A 27,894-nucleotide genomic window follows, 5' to 3' on the forward strand; every position below is an offset into this window, starting at 1 on the left:
GAAAATCAACCATTCCGGAACAGGATCTCGGTTGTTTATAGGTCAATTTTGTTCAAACATGGTATAAACATTAGACAATATGGTGCCCGGATGCAAGTCATGATAATCAAAATGACCGACTCGTGGCCATTTTGTTACAGTGAATGCCGTTTTGAAGCCATATCACTGACATTTTCCTTGCTATTTATGTTATTTATTTGTATTTATGTATACGCAATAATATACTAATAATAGGCCCACTGGAATCATGAATGGGCCCTTAGAGTAGCCAGTCATAAACAACACCCACAGATGATTTTTTTGAATTTTGAGTAATGAAGCATGTGTTTCTGTGTTAGTATTGGTCATACTATATATTTCTGTGTATTAAATTCAACAGCAATAAAGATAACTGTCTTGTAATTGGTTAAATTGTTAAATCTTGTTCATAATAGTCTTGTTTTTGTTTGTGCTGTTAAACATGAGCTACGAATTTCTGTGTCATGATCGTTATTTATTAACATTAAATTCACATAATGGCAATCTTGAAAAAAATATTTTGGCCACAAATCCGTAAAACATCTCTCCCCGCTTTTTATTTTTACAATGTACAGTATAACTAACTTCTATTAGAATAATACATGAATATTATGTGTAACTATGAAAATAGTGGAAACATTGTTCTAATTATTCTATTTTCAGTTAAACCTGATAGTGCTAGTTTGTCTGGTTATACTGATGGTGTTACCAGTGGTAGCAATCTACTGTTAACATGTACAACAACAACTAGTAACCCATCAGCTACTATACTTTGGTACAGGAATAATAATATAATAGATGATAACGATGATAATATCAATATTGGGACTCTAACTGAAACTAATGGTGACTACAATGGCAAGATATCAGAACAACAAATAACAATAACAACAAGAGCTGAAGATAACCAAGCAGAGTATAAGTGTAAAGCAAGGAATTCACAAGTCACTGGAGATGTTAATTCAAATATTAAAGCCATTACAGTGTACTGTGAGTAATAAATTATTGACATTGTATTGTCAATTAATACATTTTTTACTACAATGTGATCACGCAGCTTCGGTTGTATGAAGGTCAAATGGCAGCTCATGTGTGATATATCATTTCGTAGTACTCACAAAATAACTCTTTCCGAAAATAAACAAAAGTGCGGGTGCAGTATACTTTGTTGTACACAAATATTGTAATGATAGTTTACAAGTTAAATGAGATTTCAGCATAATACAAAACGATAAGACCGTCTCACATGGCTTTATGCAAAATCAAAGAATTAATGTAAGCATGTTATAATGTAAGTGATATGTTCCAAACTTTTGAAGACGAACGGGTTGCAGATAATAACAGACAATAGACAATAACAGTTATTATTATTGTTCTAATTACTTGGACACAGCAAACTATAAACCCCCAATGTAATAGTGTAATCCTAGAAATTACAGAGACGCGGTTTAGTAAATTAGTACACACATTTCACTGTATGCTCATAAGTTACATTATGTCATAATTTTGCGGTATTCCTAATATTGACGACGTTCTCGGTATTTACAAAATGCAGAATGCTTTTGAAATTCGTAGCGATGTCGATGTCATAATTTACACCTAACGCTGGCCTGTCTATACCAAGTAGTTAGTTCTAGTATATGTGTAGTGAGTGATACGGTTATTACTATGTACTCGGACGCTGTGGTCGCACTGACTTACACTACAGTCGATATTCCAGCTGCTGTATTATCTTTCTGCATAGTTTACAGTAATCTTATATTATCACACACGTAAATACTTGCAAATGACCTAATGTGAAGTTTAAAGCAAGGAATTCACATATTACTGCTGATGGTTAGAACGTACGTGCTTGTTTCATTGTTTATTTGTCAATTGTGATGATGAAAACATTACAATCAACTTCAGAAGTAAAATTTTGTTCCATCTAAAATTTGTTATAATTCTTTCAATTCATTTATAATCAGTTTCTCCAGTCTACCCGGATGGATGCAGTACATTATTGTCTGGTTACTCTGGTGATAATGGTCATGTCATTGCTGGTGACATTTTGATCCTCACATGTACGTCGTGCAGCAGTAATCCGGATGCTAGTCTGATATGGAACCATGACAACCAAATGATCAACGTTCCTAATCAGCTTGTGTATATGGATAGTGTATACAGTGGAAGAAAATCAATACAAGAGATGACAATTACATTAACATATCATCATCATAATAATGAATTATATTGTAAGGCTGAGAACAGTCAGGTGGGACAAAGTGAAAAGTCAAATACAGTGCTCCTTAATGTACATTGTGAGTATTAACTCAGCTTTGTGTCTGGTTGGTCGTTTGTATGTGCCGGTTATGTGTGTACGTCTGTTCATGTAATTTAATTTCATATCATACATATGTACGTCAATCTATTGGATATGGGCGCCATTTTAGTTGTAGATTTTATTGTCCATAATCAGTTCTCAGAAACATAAAGATAAATTCTAATTATCTCCCTTGACGCGATGAAGATATTGTAATTGGCGTAACAATGATACTTCCCATACTCCATTATTACTTGCGCATATACTTGTTGTTAAATATTTTGGGAGAATATGTAGCCTTCATAGTTTCAAAGTTATTTTAATTGTTGTTGTAATGGGTTTTAGTAACCAAGTATTATGCTATACGGGATTGCATATTAGAATGTGTTTATGATAAACACAGTTATCAACAACAGTTTAAGTAGAAAATAGAATTAACTGAGTGTGCTTTCTAAACAAACAAACAAACAATTCTAATAAATATTAGACTAATAATTATAAAACAATTTTGGTTTAAATTGTATACACTCACAAATAATGTGGTTTATGCGTTATAATGAAGTACTACTTACAGATAATTGGATTGTTATACATTGTATTGCAGGAGATTGGTAATACGTTTACTGGACTTCATCTTATTTAGTTGTGGTGTCATATACTATTTTTCAGATAAACCATTTGTTGTGAATGTATCAAACAATCAGTGGTCGGTTGCCAGTCAAGGAACTGTAGCAGAACTACGATGTGAGATTGAAAGCAATCCACTTTCCACGGTAATATGGTATCGTCCGAATAATCAATCAATACATAGTGACAGTAGAACCAGCATCAAAACAGTGTCACATGGAACCTTACATAAAAGCATATTGACAATACAGGATACAATGCTAATAGACTATGGTAGTTATTCCTGTTTCGCAGAAAGCGATATTGGCAACACAACATTCATTGTCACGTTCAACGATAACAGTGAGTATTGTCATTTTTCCTATGTAATGTAAAACAGTAATCAATAATTAGAATATGTAGCGTGTGTTATCTACCGTTTGGGTTCATATTAATGATAATATCACTGAATTAATCTATACCCTACTTTCTATTTGTTTATGATTTGAACTGACAAATATACAATACAATTCACATATAGGCGTTCCAGATGCACCAAAAACCATTGTACCATTGTACCGATACTATGATCGTCTGTCTGTCACTATAATTCCCGAATATAATGGAGGAGATATAAATACAACATACTTTATACAATATCGTACCCGGAAAAATGCATCGTTCATCGAATTGAACACTGGTAGCTCAGAGATGTCGATTACAATACAAATACGTAAATTAGAATCGTCAACACCATATGAATGTAGAGCATATGCTGCCAACGCAATTGGTATAGGCCCACACAGTAATAGTATTGTAATCAGAACATTGGGTAAGTTTTATGTAAAAAAAGTAATGCTAATCCTGAAGTGTGGAAATTGGCGTTTGGAAATGACCATTTATTTATTTATTTATTTATTTATTTATTTATTTATTTATTTATTTATTTATTTATTTATTTATTTATTTATTTATTTATTTATTTATTTATACATTTATTTATTTATTTATTTATTTATTTATTTATTTATTTATTTATTTATTTTTGTAAGCATTTTTTACTTGATTTGTAAATATGTCTTTTCTTTTCATCAACATTATTAAAATGTCATTTAAGTCAATTTTACTTAAATAAATCAAAATAATAACCAACATTAAAAACATATGGATTTGATATTAATATTCTGAGCCTAATTTAGAAAACCAAAACTCGTAACAGTGCTTAGTGGTGAACATTAACTGGTGTTATGTTGTTATTATATGTTGTGTTCATGGCACTTATAAACTGGTATACTATCATTTTTGCTTTGACCAATAAATTACTATCTACCAGCTCAACCACAATACAAACTGTTTAATAAATATTATTCATTTTAACTCTACTTCTGGTTTGAAGTTGTTCAACTCGCATTTAAGTAACTACCTAGCGATAAATTCCCGTTGTTTGTTTTGCTGCAAAAATTTGTTATAGTTATTGTATATAGTATAAGATTTCCATGAACGAAAAGTAGGATAACACAAAGAATTTAAATAACGACGCATCAATGGACATCTATCTTAAGAATATTAAAACACTACACATAAAGAGCAAGTAGAAACAGTATCATACGCGCACCATATCTTCTCTATGGCCATTGTGAATATAATAACTAAAATAAAACTGTGATAGTTCACAACGACTCTACACACATACGAAATGAGTAGTTTGTAGTTGTAGTTTCTTTTTTAATTTTTGACCTCAAACACTGTCAGGTTTTTAGTGTGAAACGGGAATAAATGATATAAAGTACATATCACAGGTTGAGATGGTGAATGTATTGTCCTATATCAGTGCCAGGCTTCTAGATAAACGAACATAATTTACAATAATATTGATCAAGCTGAGGTGTTTATTTTGTGAATTTATTTAGAATGAAGTAAACATGACCAAACCGCAGAAACACTAATATGAATGTTATGTAATAGTAAACTCTTATATTTACATCTAAGTAATATTGTTTCAATAACTCAATTGCAACTGTTACTTTTTTTAGATGAGCCAATTGTGGAACTGAATCATGATACTAGAATACTGAGCTGGACACGTCACGAGAACGAGACATATACATGTGTGAAAATAGAAACACGTCACGTGGATGTCACATGGGATGTTATAGTGAAATGTATCGATAGAAATATACTTGAATACAAAGTGAATGATACAAATAGAGAATACAGAATTACATATTGCACTGAAGATGGGATTTGTGAAAGTCGTGAATTCTCTGCATTAACAAAGAGTATTAGTAATGGTAATATATTCCAGTTCAACTAAATTATATATCCGTTATTACAATGTACCGAATTACACGGTCAAATTATCCACTCCCGTACACAAGTTAGAAATGTTTGAAATATGCTCAAACTGTTGGCCATAAAACATAAAAGATGCATGTACCGGTTGAATCTACCGTATTGCAAGAGCTCCTATGTGTTTCTTTATTTGTTCTCCTTGCATCTAACTGGCGTAGACTAATTCGACAGAAACAGTATATTTCCTACTGAGAAACTGTGTCTACGGACATAATGATAATTAAATCTCCGGTATTCCTCACTCTTGTGACGTCATACTGGTATTGTGACTGCCCGTACAGCATTATCCTTCCGAGCAGCACGGCCGCTATTTCGAAATAGTCCGTCCGCGATGACGTCACACTTGTGTGAAATACCACGGAATTACATATACGTATTTACTGTCTCTGTATTAGCGACATCGAGCATTCTCTTACAATTGTCAACACAAATGTTCTAAACGCATTTTAACAGTATACACATTATATGTCATTTCAGGTTCTAACTCTGGTTCATGTAGTGTCGGTATTATTGTTGGGATACTTACAACTTTGCTGGTTACTACTATAACATCTGTTGTGATTAGTTATGTATTACACAAACGTCGATTGAACGAAGAAAAAAGACGATCTGTGAGTAACATAAATATTTCAAAATGAAACGTTGAAAATATTTTTTCTCGGCATTATAACTGTTTGATATAATTTTATAACATATTATTTTTAACAGGATGACGTAGATGATCAAGAGTATACTGGACTTTCAGAAATCTCGAGGGAAAAAGACCACACCTATGAAATACCAGAGAAAAAGGTAAAGTAAATTAGATTACTATCATGACGATTTGAACACCTTATTACTTTATACTACTGAGATATTATAGAAATATTGACCCGGGATAATGTTGATACAAATTTGTCGACCCGAAAGTAGCATTGTTAACCAAGGCCTAGCCGAGGCAAATATTAATATTTACCGCGGCTGGTGTCAATATCTGTATTATGGTGAATAAAAGACTCATATTGTAACGCTGTATTATAATATATCTCCTGCCAAAGTTTTCAATTGCAACATCCAGAATTTTCACCATTCCCAAGTAGCTGTTTTACCACACTTGCAATTGTTTGTATGTATTTATGTTGAATAATTCTTCTCTAAATTACTGTCACATTTGTGAAGGCACCAACTAGCTTTGGGCGACATTTCACAGGTCCCGATATTTACACATGACATGCGCGCACATAAACTCAGACCTAAATAAAACGTAATATAATATAACATATCTTCCCTTAAGGGGATGTTTTTTTTGCTTTTTCTTACCCAGACAGTCTAGATGGTGTTAAAATTTTGGAGTATTGTCAATGCTGGAACATACTCAAAAATCGATTTTAAAATATAGATTAAAAGTTCCGAAATTTTGTTCACATTGCTCTTTGATTGACAAGTCACTGTTGATGTTATATGTAAATGAGTTGATGGCCTCAGTTACGGTGCGGCGATGTGTTACTTCCTGTCCGCGACCCAGTTTAACTTATCTCAAGCGCTAACAACTAGTCTCGCAAACTAAAAAAAAAACAGACAAGACGTAAAATGCTCGGTTAATTAAAAATAAAATGTACCCCGGAAATTACAGAAACATCGGCAACGAGATGCCTTTTTCTAAACACCACGGAAAATCAAGCACTCTGCGATACCATCTTGGTTACCTTAATCGGAAACCCTCTTGTCAGCTAGCATGCATCTGTAGCGATGTCGCAAAGTACGTTGTATGGCCGTGCTCGGCGACCTCTGGTACTAAGACACTCTATGAATGAGGTATTTCCAGAGGTCAGGGTTCGTTTTAATTTGTGTCGACCCGTCTCGTCTGCTCGTAGTTGAATGAAACTTGTTTCAATTTACAATATTTGTCTTCCATTTCGACTTTTTCTCACCGGCGATTGAGTACAAAAACTGCGAATAGCCGTTGTGTAGCAAAATATTACGGCCCGCTTCAACCTGGCCCTCTAACTTCGCACGGTCCATTTCACGGGAGATCGTGAAAAACTGCGTCATACAGAGTATATTTTTAAAGGTTTGAGGAAAGGTAAAATTAGACTCAACCCACCCAATGGCGATCGTTATGTTTATATAACTGTATGAATATCTCATCGACTTTACGTAATATATTGTGTCCCTCCCTAAGTGGAAATGATAACACAACGCCATGACAGTTTTCACGCAAGGTTTTGAAACCGCGGACGATTTTACGTTCGTTTCCCTGGTATTGTAAATATTTTTATTTTATTTTTTTATCTGACGATTGAACATCAGCAAGCGTCGGTGTATGATTGATTTTGGCATGTCGTCGTGATGCAATAATCATTTTTGTGGACGATTAACGTCGCTTTCATAAAACGTTCGTGTTTTCTGGTTGGTTAAAGAGATTGAAAATTAATTAGCTCCCAGAATTTTTGTCAGTTTCTCTTGATATTTTCACACTATTTTGACAACGTCTCTACGAACAAAATGACGTCTGGGCTTATTTTTAAACTTTGTATTCTCGAACAATGACATTCGAAGTGTGAATTACTGCCCGGGATTGAATATACGGCACGCATCCTGCTTGACAACTTTGTAATATGAAAGCAAAACACATTACATATACGGCTGCACGTCCTTTTGTTAATAAACAAATGATAAACGTTGTGTGAAAGTTTCACTCAAAATAAACAAAAACTGGGCGAGCTATTTAGATTTGAACTTACATGCTAAACTGAAAAACACAAGTAGAGATAATGGCTAATTTGCATAACCATTCACTCAGTAAGAAGTTTGCTAATGCTCATAATAAAAATGGCTGTAACGGTTCCAAATTTAAACCTATTATCTTTTTGTAAAAAGTTAAATATGGTGCATAATATGGAGATCCCGTCATTTCGTTTTTTCGCCACCTTTCTCTTTTATTATTTATGTACAGCCTTGCTAAATCTTGCTAAGCATTCAAAAGAGAGGATGTTTGTATCTGTTTTCTATATTTTAAAATCGTCTTTTGAGTAAATCCACAATTCATAATGCTGCGAAATGTTAACAGTCTATAGCCAAAACTGTTTGGGTAATAACAAGCAAAACAAAGAAAATTCACTCTCAAGTGCCCACGAACCTGCATCTATACCTTAAGGTAGCGAGACTATTATTTGTGTTGAAAATTACGATTTTCACATGTATTTATTAATTGATGAAATGCACTATAAACTTTCATGTGATAAAGTCAACATAACATAGAATGTCATGTAAGTTGGTTGAAATGTAGATTTTCTGAAGGGAAGCAAGGCAGCCTCAGTAGTGTCTTCCAAAATCAACAACACAGGTTTAATCTGTGTGCCTATAAGTTTCAAAGATAAACTCAAGACAAAGAAATGTTAGGATGTGTTATCAGTAGCTATCTGACACATAATGAGTGTTTCCAAACATTTGAGTGGTTTGTCTCCGCCCATGTTTGTTTCACAGATTAGTCATTTGCATATGAATGTTTCAGATACAAGGTCACACAGCCACTGACAAAAAATCATTGATTTTGGTGTTTTCATATGCCGAACTTATCCAATTATAGCTAACCCATTCCTTTATTTTGTTGGTTTCCAATAGCTTTACACATTTGGATGTCCCTACGCATGTTTAAGCAGAACTTGATGGGAAAACAAATTGATTGTGCCGATAAACAAGCTTGGAAATATTTGCTATTACTTCATGGACGTTTTCTAGGAGTTTATGTTTTTCAAAATACAAGGTCTTTATCAAAAAATAACGTATACTTATTGTCGTCGGATTAACACCAAATTTTCACAGCTTTGAGGTGACAGTGAGAGGAACTTGAATGTGTCCAGACAAACTATTTCATCGATTATTTACCATCGAGTTGTGGTTTGAGTTGGGGGCAATGCGACTAAAACAGTAATTGAAATTCAGCAGTATTTTTTAAAACGCGTTGCTTGCATACAACTGACCAGATTTATTCAATTTACCAGACTATTGAAAAACTAGAATAAGTAAAAAAAATACTTCTTATCGCCAGCACGAATGCGTAATTATTTTTTTACAGAAAAAGTAATTTTTCACCTTTGATTATGTAACGGGTCATAGAATGCAGATACGGGCATGGCAAACACACCGTTGTAAAGCTTGAAGTATGTCGATTCTAAAAAAATATACTTTCCTGGGTCTATTTGTAGTCATTTGGTCACAATTAGAAGATGAAAACAAGTATGCAAATAATAGTCCCGCTACCTTAAATGAACAGTTCAGGTTAATGAAACCCACGTGTATGTACGATACAACAACAAGTGATTAATTAACCCTGATGAAATAAATAAAAAAACACTACACGTCGGTACACGACGTCATCAAATCCCGGAATGCCGGGCAAAGTTTAGGTAATCTGCGCTAGCTGCGTGCACTGTGTGGCGACTAAGGTGGAAACGACCGATATACGTTATTTGATAACTATCTACCGGTGACAAATATTCGCATAGGACATAATTCAAGTAATTCAATATATCTGGTTACAGTTGTTCGACCTGTTCACAAATTTCGTGTTCCGAGAATACGCCGACAAACGATAACGGTGAATTTTGTTCAATCATTACGTCTATGATGTTTTTGACGTCTGAAAAATATGCAAATATCTCGACCGTCAAATGCACAAATCTGATTGGCTATTGGAAACAACATTATACTGTACTACCGCATTGTTTATATTGTATCCTGATAATGTCATTTACTTATATATTGACAGGATGTTGACAAAGATAGGGTTTATACATCACTCAACCCTGCTACCAGAGAAAAAGAATATGAATATGAAATGCCACTACCAAGATTAAATAAGGTATAAATATATATCTGAATATTATATCAATTAGTGCTATACACAATGTACTATTTCTTCATCCACTGTGAATATAAGTCCCGGGAATGACCAACCTACTATTTAATTTACAGGGCACTTCTGGAAATACCTAGTCTCATAACAATCACATGAATCCGTGATATACCTATTCGAATACAAGTTTGTTTTTTGAATGCAGACACGAGGTGGTTCATAGACTGTCAGGAGGTTACGATATGATGGAGTTGTATTATGACGTTGTGATATGTTTTCACTTTCATCAGCACTTCAAATTAAGCAGATTATCACTACCAGGAGTTAAGGAAACTTGTATTGATGATTACGTTCACACAGTACATGTTGTTGTAATATAATTTGCATATCAAATGTATTGAGGACATTGACACTTGTTGCCAGTCTCTACTCCATGCATAAATGATCTTTGTGACCTATATTGTATATTATCCCATAATGCGTGTTGTTCAATTGTTAGCGCCATTGGTATAGTAACACTTATTTTCGAAATAATTACGTTGAGAAAAAGTTGATAACATAAAACATTTCGCATATATCTGCAAAAAATATGTTGGTATACAATTCAGAGTCATGACATAGTGCTAATATAAACGAATATATGTGTCTTATATGTGTATGACAAACTAATAGACTGGCATATTGTTAACCACGTGTTTATATAGTTTGTTAATCAAGTCGATTCAGTACTTAAATCGTGGAGTACGTAATTGATGTTGATCTGACGTCAGCACATAAAGCATGATAACACACTAGAGAAGCCTGGAAAATGAAAAGTTTCAGACATAATAGTAATAGATTTGTGTTTGAAGTGGTCTTGTTGTTATTAGGATCGTCTTGTTTCTATAACCATGCTAGTAAGTTGATGGATTTTGCTAAGCAGCTCTCGTCGTTTGTGGGTTTAAGTTGCATTCAAACTGCAAGAAATATCTCACTGACACCTGTTCGCATCTCACCTCTCCTAAAATAAAATAAATTGATCATGAGTGATTACAGAAACAAAAATTGTGTTTGATTTGGTGATTGAACACTAGGACTTTTAGTGGGGGACAGCTCTATTGCTGCACTATTTCAGGATTCGTGTTTAACTGATTGTAAAATGTTAATAACATGGTAATAACAATAATCATTGAAATGGGTTACAATGTGAGAAAATCAGCTTCAAGATTCGATGGCACAGTTTCCTTAGCTGATCATAGATGAGTACGAAGCTGGGCAATATTATTAAATAATAAAATTCGTTGATGAAATAACCAGACATACGTGTACCACTACCAGATAGATAACTACAAAATTATCGTATACCGGCGACACAGTATATCGCTGATTCACATGTTAAATGCTAAAATAATAATCTTGGACTAAGTACATTTCTAAACTCAAATAAATTATAGTTGATAATTTCGCATTTGGAAAGGAACAAATGTATAATATCGACTGAAACCTACACATAATTGTGTATCCATGAGGTAGCGCCATGTTGGAAACATAGACCTTTAGTAATGTGAAAAAAATGAAGTGAATGGTCAATAAAGGGTACAAACTTAAGCTTAAGCACACTATGGCGGCAGTAGTCAACAATTTGCTCACACAGTGTCTGAATTGTAGAAATCTAATTTGCATATCAAAGGTATTGAGGACATGAACCTAAGTTGCCAGTATTTACTTCAAACACAGTTGACCTTTGTGTTGACCTGTACTGTGTACCGCGTGCCACGGTATTCAGCAGTTGTTGAGCTTCAATACCCCCCCCCCAAACGTCAGGGTGGTGCAATAGTTTTATGTTATATCATGTGAAATGATGTCATTACGTCAAATTGATATATCATGACATTATGTGGGTTTACTATTATTTAATGTAAAATCTTTATTATGTGATGTTGATGTGTGATTACGTAGTAAGTGAAGATGTGTGACCTATTATGTTCATATTATAATGTCGTAATATCTACATTATACAAATGTTCACCCCAAGCCGAGGTTGACAATGGGCTGTGAGGGTCCCTAAAACTATATGTTCAAAGCTGTTTGGGTGAACATTGTAATAGTATAGTGAATAAATCGTAATATGAAAATTGTGGAACTCAATCATGGCAATCACCCGGGTCATCCTCGTTGAGCTGAGACATGTATGAGCTCTAATATACAAGTTGAAATAGTTCACGTGCAGTGATTGAATTCTACTGCAATTTTACTCGGTAATATTTATGGTAGCATTGAAAAAACTAATTTCAGCAGCTTCAGCCAGACGAGGAATTGATTTTACAAACACATGCGGTGCCATCCTGTGCGCAGCTATACGCTACACTGCGTTCCATTTCGTAATAGAACACTGACACGAGCATCCCACGGGGATGCACACTTCCAACAAATACAATGTACATAAATGTGATATACAGTCAAAACCCACAAAATATGTATCAAAATCCAACAAAACGGTGCCGTCAAAAGTAAGTCCACGACTCTCAGGATTTTTAGGTAGACGACCTGCGCAACGCACGACAAGCGCGACTAAAAAAATCACAGGAAATCGCTACAAAATCCTAGTTTTCACTCAAATAAGTCAAATAGTGAACGCAAACCTGGCAACTCAATCAGTTAAGGAATAATGCCACGTATCGTGTTCACTTGAGAGGTTACTTGCGTAAATCAGATAAATTCAGGAGAAAGGTACCCGGATGAAGGCAGACATACGAATATGGCTGCAGGTCGACACACGAATATGTCTACCTACATTGCGCGAATTTGATTGGCTGTCATGGTCATGAGATATAATAAAAAGTCATATCTACACAACGTAATTTTATATCTGCACCATGTAATGTCAAATAAATATAGCATGTCATATATCATTCATGTCATATACACATGTATAATGTCATATACACATCACGTACATACAAATACACCTACATCAAGTAATTTAATATCCTATGATGCTATATTACGTTGTGTTGAAAATACGCTATTACTGCATCATGTACCGTGATAACTATATCACACAATGTCTTATCTACATAACATAACATAACATAACATAACATAATGCTATGCCTACATTGCGTAACATGTCATATACACACCACATAATGATGTATTTTTATCATATAATGTCACATTTCTTGACTCTCTGGAATGGGACTATTTAACTGTCTAAAAGCATACGATTTAGGTAACTCGTTGATAAATTGGGTTAAAACATATTACACTAATATAGAATGTTCAGTCATTATTCATGGTAATACCACAGGTTTTTTTGAAGTGAAATAGGGGGTACGACAGGGTGACCGTCTATTACCAGCACTATTCATATTAGCCCTAGAAATATTAATTGCTGATACCCGTATAAACGGTTTTAAGATAAAAAATGAAGTGTTAAAAATGTGGCTTTCACTGACGATAATTTTTTGAACAAGGAACATTCATTGGTGCATTTATTTGACCTCCTAAATAGCTTTTGTAGCATATCTTAACATTATATGGCAACATACAAAGAGCCTTGCACTATCAAAACTTGTGTATTTAATGAGTATGACTATTGTATAATCACAAATTTTAACTAATGTAAATAGGAAAATATTTAAGTTCATCTGGAATATCAAGGTCAAAAGAGCACCTGACATTCTCGGGTTACGTGACACCCTACGTATCCTACGTATAAATATGAAAGCATATGTTAAAGCATAAATGTCAGAAATAATCTGCTGACATTTGCATAGATGACGTAACATTGTGGGGGTAAATTTGTTATTATATTTATTACATTATCAGTGTAATAGCCAAACAAACTATGAATACATTCTTCGTGCCAACTATGTGTGAGATTAAAACTACTACTATTATTATTATTATTATTATTATTATTATTATAATTATTATTATTATTATTATTATTATTATTATTATTATTATTATTATTATTATTATACTATTGTCATTTTGTTGAGCTATTGAAAATTGTGATCCGCTTGATTTGTATTTGGTTTATGAGTCACGCAATTTTCTTGTCGATTTTGAAGTACTCTGATTAAGTCGTTTGAAAAATAAAATAGCTATGATTACATTGATTTTTGCACGAATCCAACCAAGAAATAAATAAATATCTAGTGAGACGAAACTTTGGTAGTCGTGTTGAGTGTGTATAAACGTTAAATTATTAATTGGCTGTTGTGTGCTTAACGCCTTCTAGAAAAGCCAAACCAACTTGCACACCATCAAAATAACCAAATAACGAACATATTTGAAACCTATGGCGTGCATCCTGTATGGTAATAGCAACCAAACATAAAGTCCACGATTTAGAATATTCGCGTCAGTTCGGTGAAATAAGTAGATTTGCAAGTACAATTTAGAACGTGGGAGGCCGACGCTCCTGGGTTGGGTGATGAATCTGATTTCATATTCCCCCTTAAAAATGCAATGAAAGTTCAGTATTATCTCCCATATTTGTTTCAAACCTTATTCGAGATAGTTGTTCTCCAGCTTCCCCAGTCTGTTTCGCTGCTTTACTACCGGAGATAGACATCTGAACATTTGCCACACAATTCAAGCTCCGCCAACTATATATATTTGTGTATTTCGGTCGTTATCAGCCAGTCATGTAGGAAATGGTGTCAGTAACAAAGAAATAGTTAATATTAATAAATTAATAATTACATGCCAATATTGTCAACTGGCGTTTGCTGTTGTTGTATTTCCGTTCGTTCTTGATGTTACATTTTCGAAGTCGCAGTATACAATTCACAATTGCATTAACTGGTACATTTATATGTTGCAATTTCTCATCAGCAGGTGAATAGATTTTGTGTGCGTTACTTTGTTGCATCAACAAAACTTACAAAATGTGATTGTAGCAGAAGTGAACACTCGGAAATAAAGACCCCCGACAGTTTTTTATTTCTTTGTCGCAACAGAGTCTCAGAAAGAGTATATCTCATTATGACTACCCCCTTATATGTTATTTCTTTGTCGCAACATATTCTCAGAAAGAGTATATCTCATTATGACTACCCCCTTATATGTCTATGCAACTTACGTGGCCAATTCTTTAAAATCCTGATTGTTACTGTGGACAGAAACGAAAACTTGTCGCCACGCCTTTGTCGAGGTTACACAAGACAAACTTATAGTTTTAAGAAAATCATGCAAGCTTTCTTGAATGGTACGGATTAAATCTGGTTTGTTTTTAAGACCCGGTTCAGACACTTAGTACGAGCTAACGAAGTTTACGTGAATGCATAGTTATTCTGCAATCCGCAATTGAACTTGCTTTGGTATGGCTTCATAACCGTAGAACAAAGTAAAGATTCCTGTCTACTGTACTGAGTAATCCTACTTAAAATGACTGAAGATTTTGTATATGTTTAATAAGTTTAGGGGTTCCTTAGCCCTTGCTAAGAACTCATATGCAAACATATAAGCTTAAAACTTTGTCTGTATTTTGTGTAGCGAGAACACTACAATATACATATTGAATTCTGGTGGGAAAAGTATCAATTACATTGCTATAATTGGTCAATTAGGATGCGATTCGATTGGTTGCATAATTGACATGTATGATCTGGGGCCGAATGTCATTGTCTGTAATTTATCTTGTAAGGGAGACATATAATAGTGTCAGAGGATGAAGGTCGTATCCGAAATAGTCACCAAGCTCGGTGACTTTGATTTCCAACATTCTCCCGGGACTCGAAAATAAATGGAAAATTCGAGATCAAAAAGTTAACTCACAAAGAAAGTCGTCGAAAATAAGAAACAAAGTAAAACGCATAGGCGTTGAAACAATCATGGTTCTAGAAAATAACTTGTACTACAAAAAATATATACAAAAATCTATAGAGAATGCAAATGCAATGAAAGATATAGTAATGCAAAAACATAAAAATATTTCAAAAGGTTCTACAACAATTGACATTGTTCGATACAGTCAAGTTCCTTTAAATAAAAGTAGTATTCACAGGCTGTGCAACAAGTTGACTCAGAGCGTTATTTTTAATAGACAGTTTAGATTTGATTAAAGTCTGAATTACGGTATCGTGCAACAACAGCGGCAGACCGTTTTGGTCACGGTTCTGTTTCGTTACATGTACGTCGCGGCTCAGCAATTAAATTCAAATGCGTCGTGTCTATATTTGCGCGAAGTATGTCCATGGTTGTGATATCAGCGTTGATGTACATCCTTTCTCCACTCACAGATGTGTATCACGAAATTATTTCAAAGTTATCAATATTACTAATCGATTTTTGCTAGTCATCTTTACTCCCGACTATTTCCACATTCCAATAACTTAATTCTTCTTCCATACTTGTGTTACGTTATGTAATAGTAGCGTTAAAATTCGATGATGTTTCTTGGAGAATTGGACCAGAAAGTAACAATCCAAACTTAAAATTTACAACTGCTGGGCCTGCACGCAATCATCGACGAAATCGGTTCCAATCATTAAGGAGACAGTGAAAAAGTCAGTACTTGAAATAGGTAAAATTACGTAAATTAGGCAAGTTTAGAAAAGAAGGAGTGACAAAGTTGTTCATCGGCGTTGAGATTGCAGGCACTATCAAGGCAGTAATGGTACGTTTGGTCCCAGTAACATTATGTGGCGTGAGTGTTGCCATTTCTAAGGATCGCCTTGATTTCCAGAATGGCAAAGCATATAAAATACAACATGAGAGCACTGTAGTATTGAACATTTCGTCTACAGTGTCTGAATTGTGAAAATAAAATCTGCATATCAAAGGTATTTATTGAGGACATTAACCTAAGTTGCCAGTCTTTACTTCAAACACAATTGACCTTTGTGTTGACCTGTACTGTGTACCGCATTCCGTGGTATTGAGAGGTCGTTGAGCTGTATAGGTTGTAAAGTCTAGATAAGCGTTTCAATTCAAACAAGAGAACTGGTGATGGTTGTAGAACCATAACTGCATCGGCTCAAAGATTGTTATGTAATACAGGGGAATGTGATGGGAAATGTATTGTAATGTTACCTCTGTTTAACCTTCACTGGGAAGGACAGTATGGGAGTTGACTTAAATGACTGGTAGAAGCAAGGCTGGTCAAATTTTGCGAAATATTAGTTAGAGTTTCAAGATACACAATCGACACATTGTGGGATATCAAAATATGGATAGTAAACAGCACGTGATATTTCCAGAGATGTAGTTGAAATTGAAGCAAAGGAGTGGTCTATTAATCCATAAAACATACTCACACACATCCGTACATATCATTCTGTCTTATTGTGTGTGGGCAAAGCTGTTACGCAGACAATCGGAAAAAAAATGTTATTACTGTAAATAATTATGAACAATAAAAACTGAAATTTAGAAAAACTAAGAACATTTAATAAGGAAAATATGTGATTTGCTGTACAGTTTCCAGAAAATTATTACAAGTCCCAGAAGTACATACGAGTCGTCAAAACGTACAGTTTAGTGACAGTTGGGAATGATACCAAGATTTAACAATTCCATGAGAATATCGCAACGTTCGTTTAACACATGAAACAGATGTACATTGGTTGAATTTTGTATAGTTTCAATAGGCATACAAGCACCTGTATATATTTTCATATTGTGCAAATACCAACAAGACATGAAACCTTCTTGATAGTAAGTAACAAGTGTTGTATAAACCCGAATGAAAAGTCTGGAGTCATGGCGAATACTTCTAGCGAGTCACCCCTCTAAAATGTCATTACTGTGCCAATGACATTGAACTTTGCTCTTCCATAATCCAGCAGTTTCCATCTTCAAATAATCAAAATAACCTCGATATCCTGGCAAAGCATGTCCATTGTTTCACAACAAATGTCCCACGGGATTTTCGTCTTCACAATTTCTCAAGATAAACGTCCCAAGGTTGTCTTGTTTACTAGAAAGACATGTCTTTAAGCAGCATTTCTTGTATTAATTTCCATTGAACAACAAAGTAGCAAATACTGTTACTGAAACACAGACTTTGCATGAATTTTTCTCGCCGGTCATTCACGCAAACTGCAAACGAAGTGTTTTACCTCATCCATAGTTGTTGACACTTTGCAACAGCCTTGATGGATGTATTGTGACGTATTTTGACCCCCGGATTCTGCATTCTGGCTACATTTACTGCCCTTTCATACCAGTTCAATTTCCTTTAATTATTACATCTAAATTTCATGATATTTGATATTTAAAACCAACCTTTATTTAAAAGTCACTTTAGTTTTCACTTTTCTAAAATTATTTTACAGATCAAAAAACTTTTCAGTCCCATCATGCAATCTCCCATAGTACTTCCGCAGACACAGTGGCGATCGCCAACATAACTACAAATAACCTCGCTCTCAGGAGCTGAGGAATAATGACACACATACACAAAATGTCTTATTTATGTAATCTTCACAAATTAACAACAAATTTACTCACATGTATATGTCGAATATCGTGCTTTAAATGCCGTGATTGATGTTGTAACGTTGAACCCTTTCTTTTGCTTGACATCCTTTATTTTTAAATGATACCGAATACAGATCAAGGTACGAGTCTGATTTACATCGGTTCTTCACACAATTAGCCAAAGTCGTCTGCAGCAATCACATATACAATATGAGTTTCAGCTGTAGAAATGAAACTTAGATATGAATACGGTCGTAGGATACACTGCATCACTTCTGAAAATAACTTGAATACCCTAAAAACGTTGGCGCGATGTCATGATTTTCTGTTACATCATTTAAAGTTATGTCATTACGTCATGCGTATATCTTATCACGCGATGTAGGTATACTATTATGTGTAGTTTATCATCCGATATTGACTTTTCTTTATGCCCTGTGGATATATAGCGTGATATAACCATTCTCTTATGTGAAGAGGATACTGTATTATGTCATGTCTATATGGCATTACCCCGTGTAGATACATTATGACATGAAGTAGATATAATATTATGTGCCATAACATAACATGTCGTATGCACATCACAAAATTCTACATGTGTATCACGTGACGTAATATTTACATCAAATACTGATAATTTTACATCACGTAATGTAACATGTATTAGGTTATAACATATCTACATAACGAAATGTCATATCTACGTTACGTACTTGTATATATATATTACATCATAGATCAGGATCACATTAGGATTACCAAACGTCAGAATTGTTTAACTAACGTCTTATCTCCATCACATAATAATAAGCCTACATATATCATATCTTTATATGATATAATAACTCAATTATGTTACGTTATATATAGACATCACGTAATGTAAGTAAAATATGTACAGTACGCTGTCACCCTGATCTGTCGTTATTTTGAATACATGTTTAATGTTGCAATAAGTACACCAAGGCAGAACAACGTTGTTAACTGCGCGCTATAAGGTCATGAACCCGGAAACATTGAACAAAATGTCTACACCATCACATTATGTCATGTGGCTTTGTCTTGTCATGAGTATATCATTCATGTCAACCGGTAAGTAGCAACTTATTATAGCAACAAATATTATATTGAACAACGTAATTACTTAACATTGGTCAATGATCAATGTTATTGGAGAGACACTGTATAGCAGGCGTTGAACTCCGTGACAATGTTCATTGAAGTCGCTGAATTACCTCGGCGTCCTTGCAGTATCTCGAAAAATAATTGAAATTGTTTAAATAGGTTGGTGGGATTTCGATAATCAATGTGTGGGCATTCGAATTGCCATGGCTTAGTGCAAGATTAAAGATTGCGTGTGATAAAGACAAGAATTAAGACTATGTCAGTGCTGTGACCCTATAGCATGACCTCATTGAGTAAGTTGAGTGAACAAAAGAACACTGACATATTGTGTTAGAGTTGTGAAGTAAGTACTATATAATGGGATAGTTTAATAAATTCATTTGCAATTTGCAGGATAACCACCCAAAATCAACCAGAATAATTTATGTACAAATTTATGTTAATGTTTCATTCTCTTGACTTATTTATATTGCTTGCCTTTATTTGTGCAAGTAAATCTTGATAAAATCCTTTATTGTATTCTATTTTTACAATTTTGGATTTTTTTAATGCTATTCAAACTACTGTTTACATGTGAAACAGTCTGATTTGCCTGAAATTCAGTTTTTGACGCCTTTTATTGGCATTTAAATTTCATCACAGTTTTTGTAAATGCGTAATGCGCCTTCTAATCAGATTGCCTTCGATTATAATGTGTGTTAGACTGCATAAGCAGGTCGAAAAATGTATTACTCTGAAATACCGATAAATTTTAACGACGATGTTAATATTATGTTTACTTATTTGCCATACATTTCTATATTATTTATCTATTATTTTTTAACTATATTATTCGAACTTACGAAACTGCCTATTACTAAGTTTATTCATTAGAAACATAATTTAGTGTACAAGAACCAACCAGTGATTGTGCGACGAATTCGACAATTTCGGATATGGGTCTTCTAAGATAAACAAAAATAATGAAATAATATAGGGATAATTTTCCTTGATCACAGAGCTTATTTTCCGAAAGTAACACTACGTTTATTCTATTTTCAATCATCTACAGGTATTGCCATTCAAATTACAGGGCCCTCCGATATCCATATCTTAGGAGGTAATGACGCTACATTGGAATGTGTTATCACTGGATTCTCATCTCCTAATGTAATATCTTGGTCAATAGTCGGTAGTCCTAATTTGAGGATATTTACATTATATCCTAATGGGGCTGTGAGAGAAGATATTGATTATGATATAAATGAACATTCTGATTGGAGTATAGACCAGTCACGCACTAATCACTATGATCTGATAATACCAGATGTCAATATTGATGATGATGGAATCTATGATTGTGGGTTAACTACAGACACACCAGGAACAATAACAAGCCACTATGGAACATTATCTGTTACAGGTGAGAATTATATCAAATATTTTATATATTCAATATACATTCACTCAAATCATAAATATAAATCAATATGTGTATATACTGGAACCACAGTTAATATTGTACATGAATCTGAGTCTATGTTTACATGTAGAGTTATAGGCACCAAACCATCAGCTAATATAGACTGGTTTATAGGAACACAATTATATCAGGTGACACCAAGTGTAGTGAATGACGGTAAACTACGTGATACTACAAGTGTGTTTACATTTACATCAGACCTAGACAATGATGATAATAAACAACTACAATGTAAAGCTAGTAATACCGATGAAAGGTCACCAGTGACGACACATGTCAAGTTATACGTAAAAGGTAAGTCATCAGTGCGAAGAGTTTATTTTAAATTACTGTTTATTTGTGTGTGGATGTACGTCCAACAGATCGACATACTTTAAATGATTGTATATTGTAGAAACTGACATTATAGAAATTATGGTAAATTAAAAGGGACCACAAGAAATTTTAATAATAAAAACGAAAATATCTGTATTGGATTTGTCAGCACATGTATGTCTAATTTAATTCTGTTTCAAATTTGCTGAATATCATTTATGATATTATAGGCTTATATTATAATATATTTATATTATTTTATATTAAGGAGGCAAATGGGGAAAACTCATATTTGTATAATTGAAACGATCTTTATGAAAAACAAAAGAAAAAAAAAACATTTCCAATCGTATTAACCATGTCACTGTAACATTGAATGTTTGAGTGTAAATAATATGTCCGGAAGGGTAATCGTAATCGTCATCCGTTGTCTACAAATCTGTTGCAACATATTTAGTAAACAGAGCAAGTCTTGTCAAAAATATTTGTTCCAGATAAACAAAAAATGAACGCTCATAAAGCAATATAACACACTGTAGCACACTATATAAAAATAATATTGTAGACATATTAAAGGCACAAACGCCAATCGTGTAAAAAAATCAAAACAGTTTGTATTGCCCTACATCCCAGATTTCTTAATGATGTTCTAACAATGCGACATTGTTTTCGACACATGTTCACCTGAAACTGCCCCAAGTCTTTATTATACTTATAAATAAATCCTCAATGCCGACGGTATCATTTCAGTTTGCGGGATATTTCCATCGATTCATGCTCGTCGGTACATATATATATACTAGCGAAACTATCTATTCTCCTAAACCGGTAGACGATTAAAAACATACCCCATGACTCTTCCACCGAAACTTTTTATTATAGGTTTAATACACTTCAACTCGTACTCTTCATTTGATCTTCAACGTAGAAACAGTCTTTCATGGCTACGAAACACCGTAAACTTTTATTCGTCCCAGCAGATAAATTGGGCCCACTGTGCAGAAGTCCATTCGATATGTTGTCTTGCAAATTAAAACCGCGCCGCGATGTGTCGCAGTTGGAGTTTTGATTTCATTTAAGCAACACAGCCTAGAAGATTATCATCCTTATATGACCAGATTTGAAGGTGCACAACCCATCTTTTTTCATTGAGTTGGTTGAAATTGCCGCGCGAATCACGGACGGTGTTAAACCGTTTGACTAAACTAAACCGGATGAGTAGTCGGTATTTGCGTTCCGTTGTACGCCGTTGTCGACCTGATCGACGACGATTGTTCATACTACTTCGAAGGCGAAGTTTCAGCAGCTTGAAACGTAAGGACTTTTCAGAAGTCATCTTGCGAGTTCTCTGTTATTAAACTCCTCCATCTGTGCGCAGTGCTTCAATATTTCCTCTGGTAAATTCCAATATTCAATGTTTGTAAATAATTCCTGAAATACTGTTAATATTGTGCAACTACGTGAAACTATTGTGACCATACAAAACCAGTGAACAAAACCAGGAACAATGACACCGCATTTTTTACACATAGTGTTACAGATCAGTGCCTAAAATAGTGTTTCTGATATTTTGCCATGAATGTTTATAGGACAGTACAAGTATATCATAATTTGAATGTTACTATTTATATCCAAATACGTATAACGTTCCCGACCAAAATATTTACCTATATTTATACGTACCGAACTTATACTCGACTGTCAGCCTGGTTTATGGAAAACAATGTTCAGTGAAGTTGCTCAAATTGTTCAACTATTTTGTTGAAGTTGTTCAACACGTCACCGATACAGCATGTTCAGCTGTTTACAACTAAGCACCAGTAGTGATCAAATCTATAGTTATCTGCAACGTGTCTTGTTACCATTACAAGCAATGAATATTTAAGTGAAACCTTGTTTTCAAAGAATCACATACGAAGTTTCACTATTACAATTTGTACAGTAACAACATGCGAAAATAAATACAAATAAAGGACACACTATACAAATAAGTTATATCGCAATCGATTAATTTTACTTAGGCTTAACTTAGATCAGAATTTTGTCTTAGGAAATGCGTAATATATATGTAACTGTGTCGATCACAGCTACATTCAGTTGAATTTTAGATCGCGGTACTATATATGAACGCACAAAATGACCAAATATGTGAATAATGGATTTGTATTTGTCAATCATTTGATTCTGGATTATTCGCAAGCTCGTTGCGTAAAATTTAAGTATCTAATTAAACCCAAAGAACTGTTGTGGGGTGGTGCGCGTTGCCAAGATTACTCGTTTTCTGAGTGTCAACCTTACTCTTCAATAATACAACCAATCAAGTAGTCTCAAGTGAGTATGGGATCGGATTATGGGAATAATTCCTCGTTCAATATAAAATTGCGATTGTCGAATATCCACGATTTCTAGCAGGATGTAAAAAGGGTTGATTGTTATTAGACTAGGGGTAGCACCATTGTAATCACAATGTATCACAAGGTTTGTTCTTTTGTCCCGAATCTTCTGCTTTCTATATTATTATTTTTCCATCAAGATTAGTGTTGGTTGTAATTTCAAAACCGTACGAACTACCTTTGGCAAATTTATTTGTAGGGGTGCGCGCTAAATGTAGACAGGAGTATACAAAAAGAGTTACTATTGCAAATAGGACAGATCGTTATTAAAAATAGGATATCTCGTTTTTGCAAACTGGGTCTATCGTTAATACAAATAGAGTTGATCGCTATTACAAATATAATTGGTATTACAAAAAGAGTTATTGTGTTATTATATAGAGTTATATATTATTATATTTGGGGTTGGTTTTACAAATAGGGTATGTCATTATTACATATAGCGTTGTTAACACATATATAATTGATAGTTATTACAAATATGGTTGGTATTTGATCGTCATTACAAATAATTTGGATACAATTTTTTTTTAATTTTATTATAATAGATAATTGAAATGTATTGAATGAATTTTAATAATAGTGGACGTATCCCTTTCTGAATCCCTTGTTACTAGTATTGTTGTTCACAATTGCATTTTTTAAGAAGTTCATCAATATTTAATAAACAATCAAATTGTGTATTGCTGATTTTATATAACTTTATACTTAATATTCCTATTAATTATCCCTTACTCTTTCAGTTGCCATACCTTCTAATCCTGTGATATCTGATGCCAGTTCAGACTATACTACTGGTTCTACTGTTATTGTTACATCTGGTAATTCATATACGTTTACATGTACTACTGCCGAATCTAGACCTGAACCTACTATAACTTGGTATTTAGGAAGTACTGAAAGGACTGGAAATCAACCTACTGTAATACCAAATGGGAAGCTGTCAACAACAGTCAGGTCATTGACTTTTACTCCTCAATGGACTCATCATGATGAACAATTACAGTGTAGAGCTGATAATGACGTTACACCTCAATATAAACATACACATATTGTGCTTGATGTTTATGGTAAATATAATTCATATAAATATAGATACACACATAACATTCTATATATGCAGACAGAGCAAAACTTGACATGTTTACTATGTGAACACTATCTCCTGTACAAAATTGTGCGATATATGGCCAGGCAATCGTATATTTTTTATCAAACATTCACAAAACATGATGTAATGTCGTTTTAACAATTGTACTTGGGTATTTATTTGTCACTAACTTATTATTACCAGCAAGAAACACTTATTATAATATGATAAATATATAAAATACTATGCACTTACATTACATGATCGCATGGACTGGTGCATATTAGGGGTTGAAACAATACTGTACTTCCAAGCCATAACAAGTATTAGCTGTATTATCTCAATAACTTCATACTATTACATACTTAACTCGTTTTGTGTAGAATTAAACACAATAAGAGAAACAAAACTATATTATACAGGCAATATATTATGTCAATCTGTATGGAAACAGGATAGCTGCATTGAGAATAAACAGTATAAGCTTCGTCATCTTGCACAGTGAAGGCAAATTGGTTGATGGTAATATGATTCACTTGAGTGCATGATTGCAACAGATATATTCGATTAATGGCACTGTTTGTATTCGTTTTTTTTTTTAATTATCCTTGTAATCTGGAACTAAATATGACATTGATATTACTAATGATATATTGTTGATTTTCAAGCAACTACAATTCATAACACTGAATGATATTTTTCACTTCATCTCAGTGGGTCCTACAAAACCTACAATCAGTGGATCCAATGCCATAACAGCTGGTACAAGTGCTACATTTACATGTTCTACTACATCAAGACCAGAATCTACATTAACATGGTATATCAATAATACACCACAGTCAACAAACAACAATACACCACAGAACAACAATGGGTTGATAATTACTAGCAGTGATCTGATGTTTACATCTAATTTGGACAACCACGATGGGAAAAAATTGAAATGTAAAGCTGACAATGAGGCAGATACATCAGCAAAAGAAAAAGAAATAACATTGGAAGTCCAAGGTATTGTAATATTATAAATGCCTGTCATATTACATAATTGTTCATTTTATCAGTTTTCATCAATTTGTTGTTCTGCTGGTTTCTCATTTGATGTTACAACTTTGTGTAAATTGTTTTGTTTTGATTTTCATTTCGTTCCAGTAATCCCTTCTAGCATCGCGATAGCATCAGCCTCCACTGGTAAACTTATTGTATACAATAATATAGAGTCAACAATCACATGTACATCTATTGGTGGTAAACCAGTGGCTACTATGCAATGGTATATCAATAACAATCCAGCCCAACATGATAGTGTACAGACACCAGACAACCAACAAGATAGTAGATTGAAAGATACCATAAGTACACTTGTATTGATACCAACTTATACAGAACATCACAACAAAACATTGAAATGTGAAGCAACAAATGATGCGACTGACAGAGCTCAACCAATCAATGAAGAGGTTTTATTAGATGTCTGGAGTAGGTTTAATGAGTTGATAATATTTATAATAATATAAATAATAAACAAGGCCGTAGATAATATAAGAACAAACACGTTGCACTGTTATAAAAGTTATTATATAGATTATTTTAGTTGACATTCAGACATGTTCTGGTTGATGAATTTAACAATGACCTAACTATTACATGTATTATTTGTTTTAGTTTTCCCAGACCAAGTGTACATTGATGGCTATTATACAGATGACGATGTAACAATGACAGCTGGCATAGAATATCAACTAGAGTGTACTGCAAGTAAAGCCCACCCCCCTGCTAATATAGAGTGGTATAAAAACAATGTTAATATTACAACTTATAGCAATAGCAGAATAGTATGGGTTAGTGATGGTAGAAAGGACACAACAAGTAAATTATCAATTACACCAAAAATAGAAGATTTTGGAATAAAGATCAAGTGTGAAAGCAACCATGGTGCACAGTCTACGACACAACATGTATTTGTTAATATGATTGTACAATGTAAGTATTTATTCATTTTTGTGTAAATAACAAATAACTATGCATTACGTGTGTTAAAAAATTACATCATAATTATTTAATGAAATAATTGTGTGCCTGCACTCTGGAAATTGCTCTGATCAAATCAATAGATGCTACTACATGTTGATACCAATTTATACTGTTTGATTCCTCGACCTAGTCATCTATGTACTGAGTATTGTTTATTTTAAATATCTAGAATATTGGGAACAATACACTTTTATGCTTAAAGGAAATATATAATATTTCTACGATCAGTGTAAATGTGTATCAAATAATTACACATAAAGTTACCTCGGCGTAATCACCCCAATAAATATTGAGTTGGTATACAGTTTACCGCTGTATTATCATATAAGACGCATATATATATATATATATCTTATTCACTGCATCACTGATTTTAAATGGTTAATATGTTGGTGCCTGGCTGGTCATTTCAAAATATATTAAATTAAGTTTTTCAACTAATGTATCCCACAATCACAGATTCTGCAGCAATCTGCAATGACACATTGGAAGAAAGTTCAGCAGATCAAGGTCAGAATGCTACCATTGTGTGTAAATCTATGGGATATCCAATACCTGATATTAAGTGGTATGCATGGACTGATGATGGTAGTAAAGTGGAACTTACGAGTGATATGAGCAGAGTTGTGATAAAACATGAACCATATTCAGTTAATAGAACAATACAAAGCACACTGTATATACTAAACGTGATACCTGAAGAAGACCATGGTGTATATACGTGTCATGCTAGTAGTATTATTGGTAGTGATGACTACAATATTACACTAGCTGGTAGAAGTAAGTAGTGTTATTAAAAACTATTTGTCATTCTGAACTTGTTTACATACCTGAACCATAAATATCGTTTCAATATCAGGCTGTTGAATCCAATAAAATTGTAAGATTGCGCTGATTACATTGTGTTAATCTGTGTCTGCTTACAGGAGAACCAGATTCACC

General features: G+C 33.7%; 1 protein-coding gene across 1 annotated transcript; it reads left to right on the plus strand.

Moving 5' to 3' along the window:
• Nucleotides 1-19,558: 19,558 nt before the first annotated feature.
• LOC146745990 (synaptogenesis protein syg-2-like) lies at nucleotides 19,559-26,435 on the plus strand. The gene is made up of 6 exons (XM_085498869.1): nucleotides 19,559-19,625; nucleotides 20,710-21,060; nucleotides 21,151-21,414; nucleotides 24,572-24,898; nucleotides 25,633-25,929; nucleotides 26,071-26,435. The coding sequence occupies exons 1-6, from the start codon at nucleotides 19,559-19,561 to the stop codon at nucleotides 26,433-26,435; spliced, it is 1,671 nt and encodes a 556-aa protein (XP_085354995.1).
• Nucleotides 26,436-27,894: the final 1,459 nt, after the last annotated feature.

This window comes from Saccoglossus kowalevskii, chromosome 5 (assembly GCF_978046115.1).
Source record: "Saccoglossus kowalevskii chromosome 5, keSacKowa6.1, whole genome shotgun sequence".
Classification (NCBI taxonomy): Eukaryota; Metazoa; Hemichordata; class Enteropneusta; family Harrimaniidae; genus Saccoglossus; species Saccoglossus kowalevskii.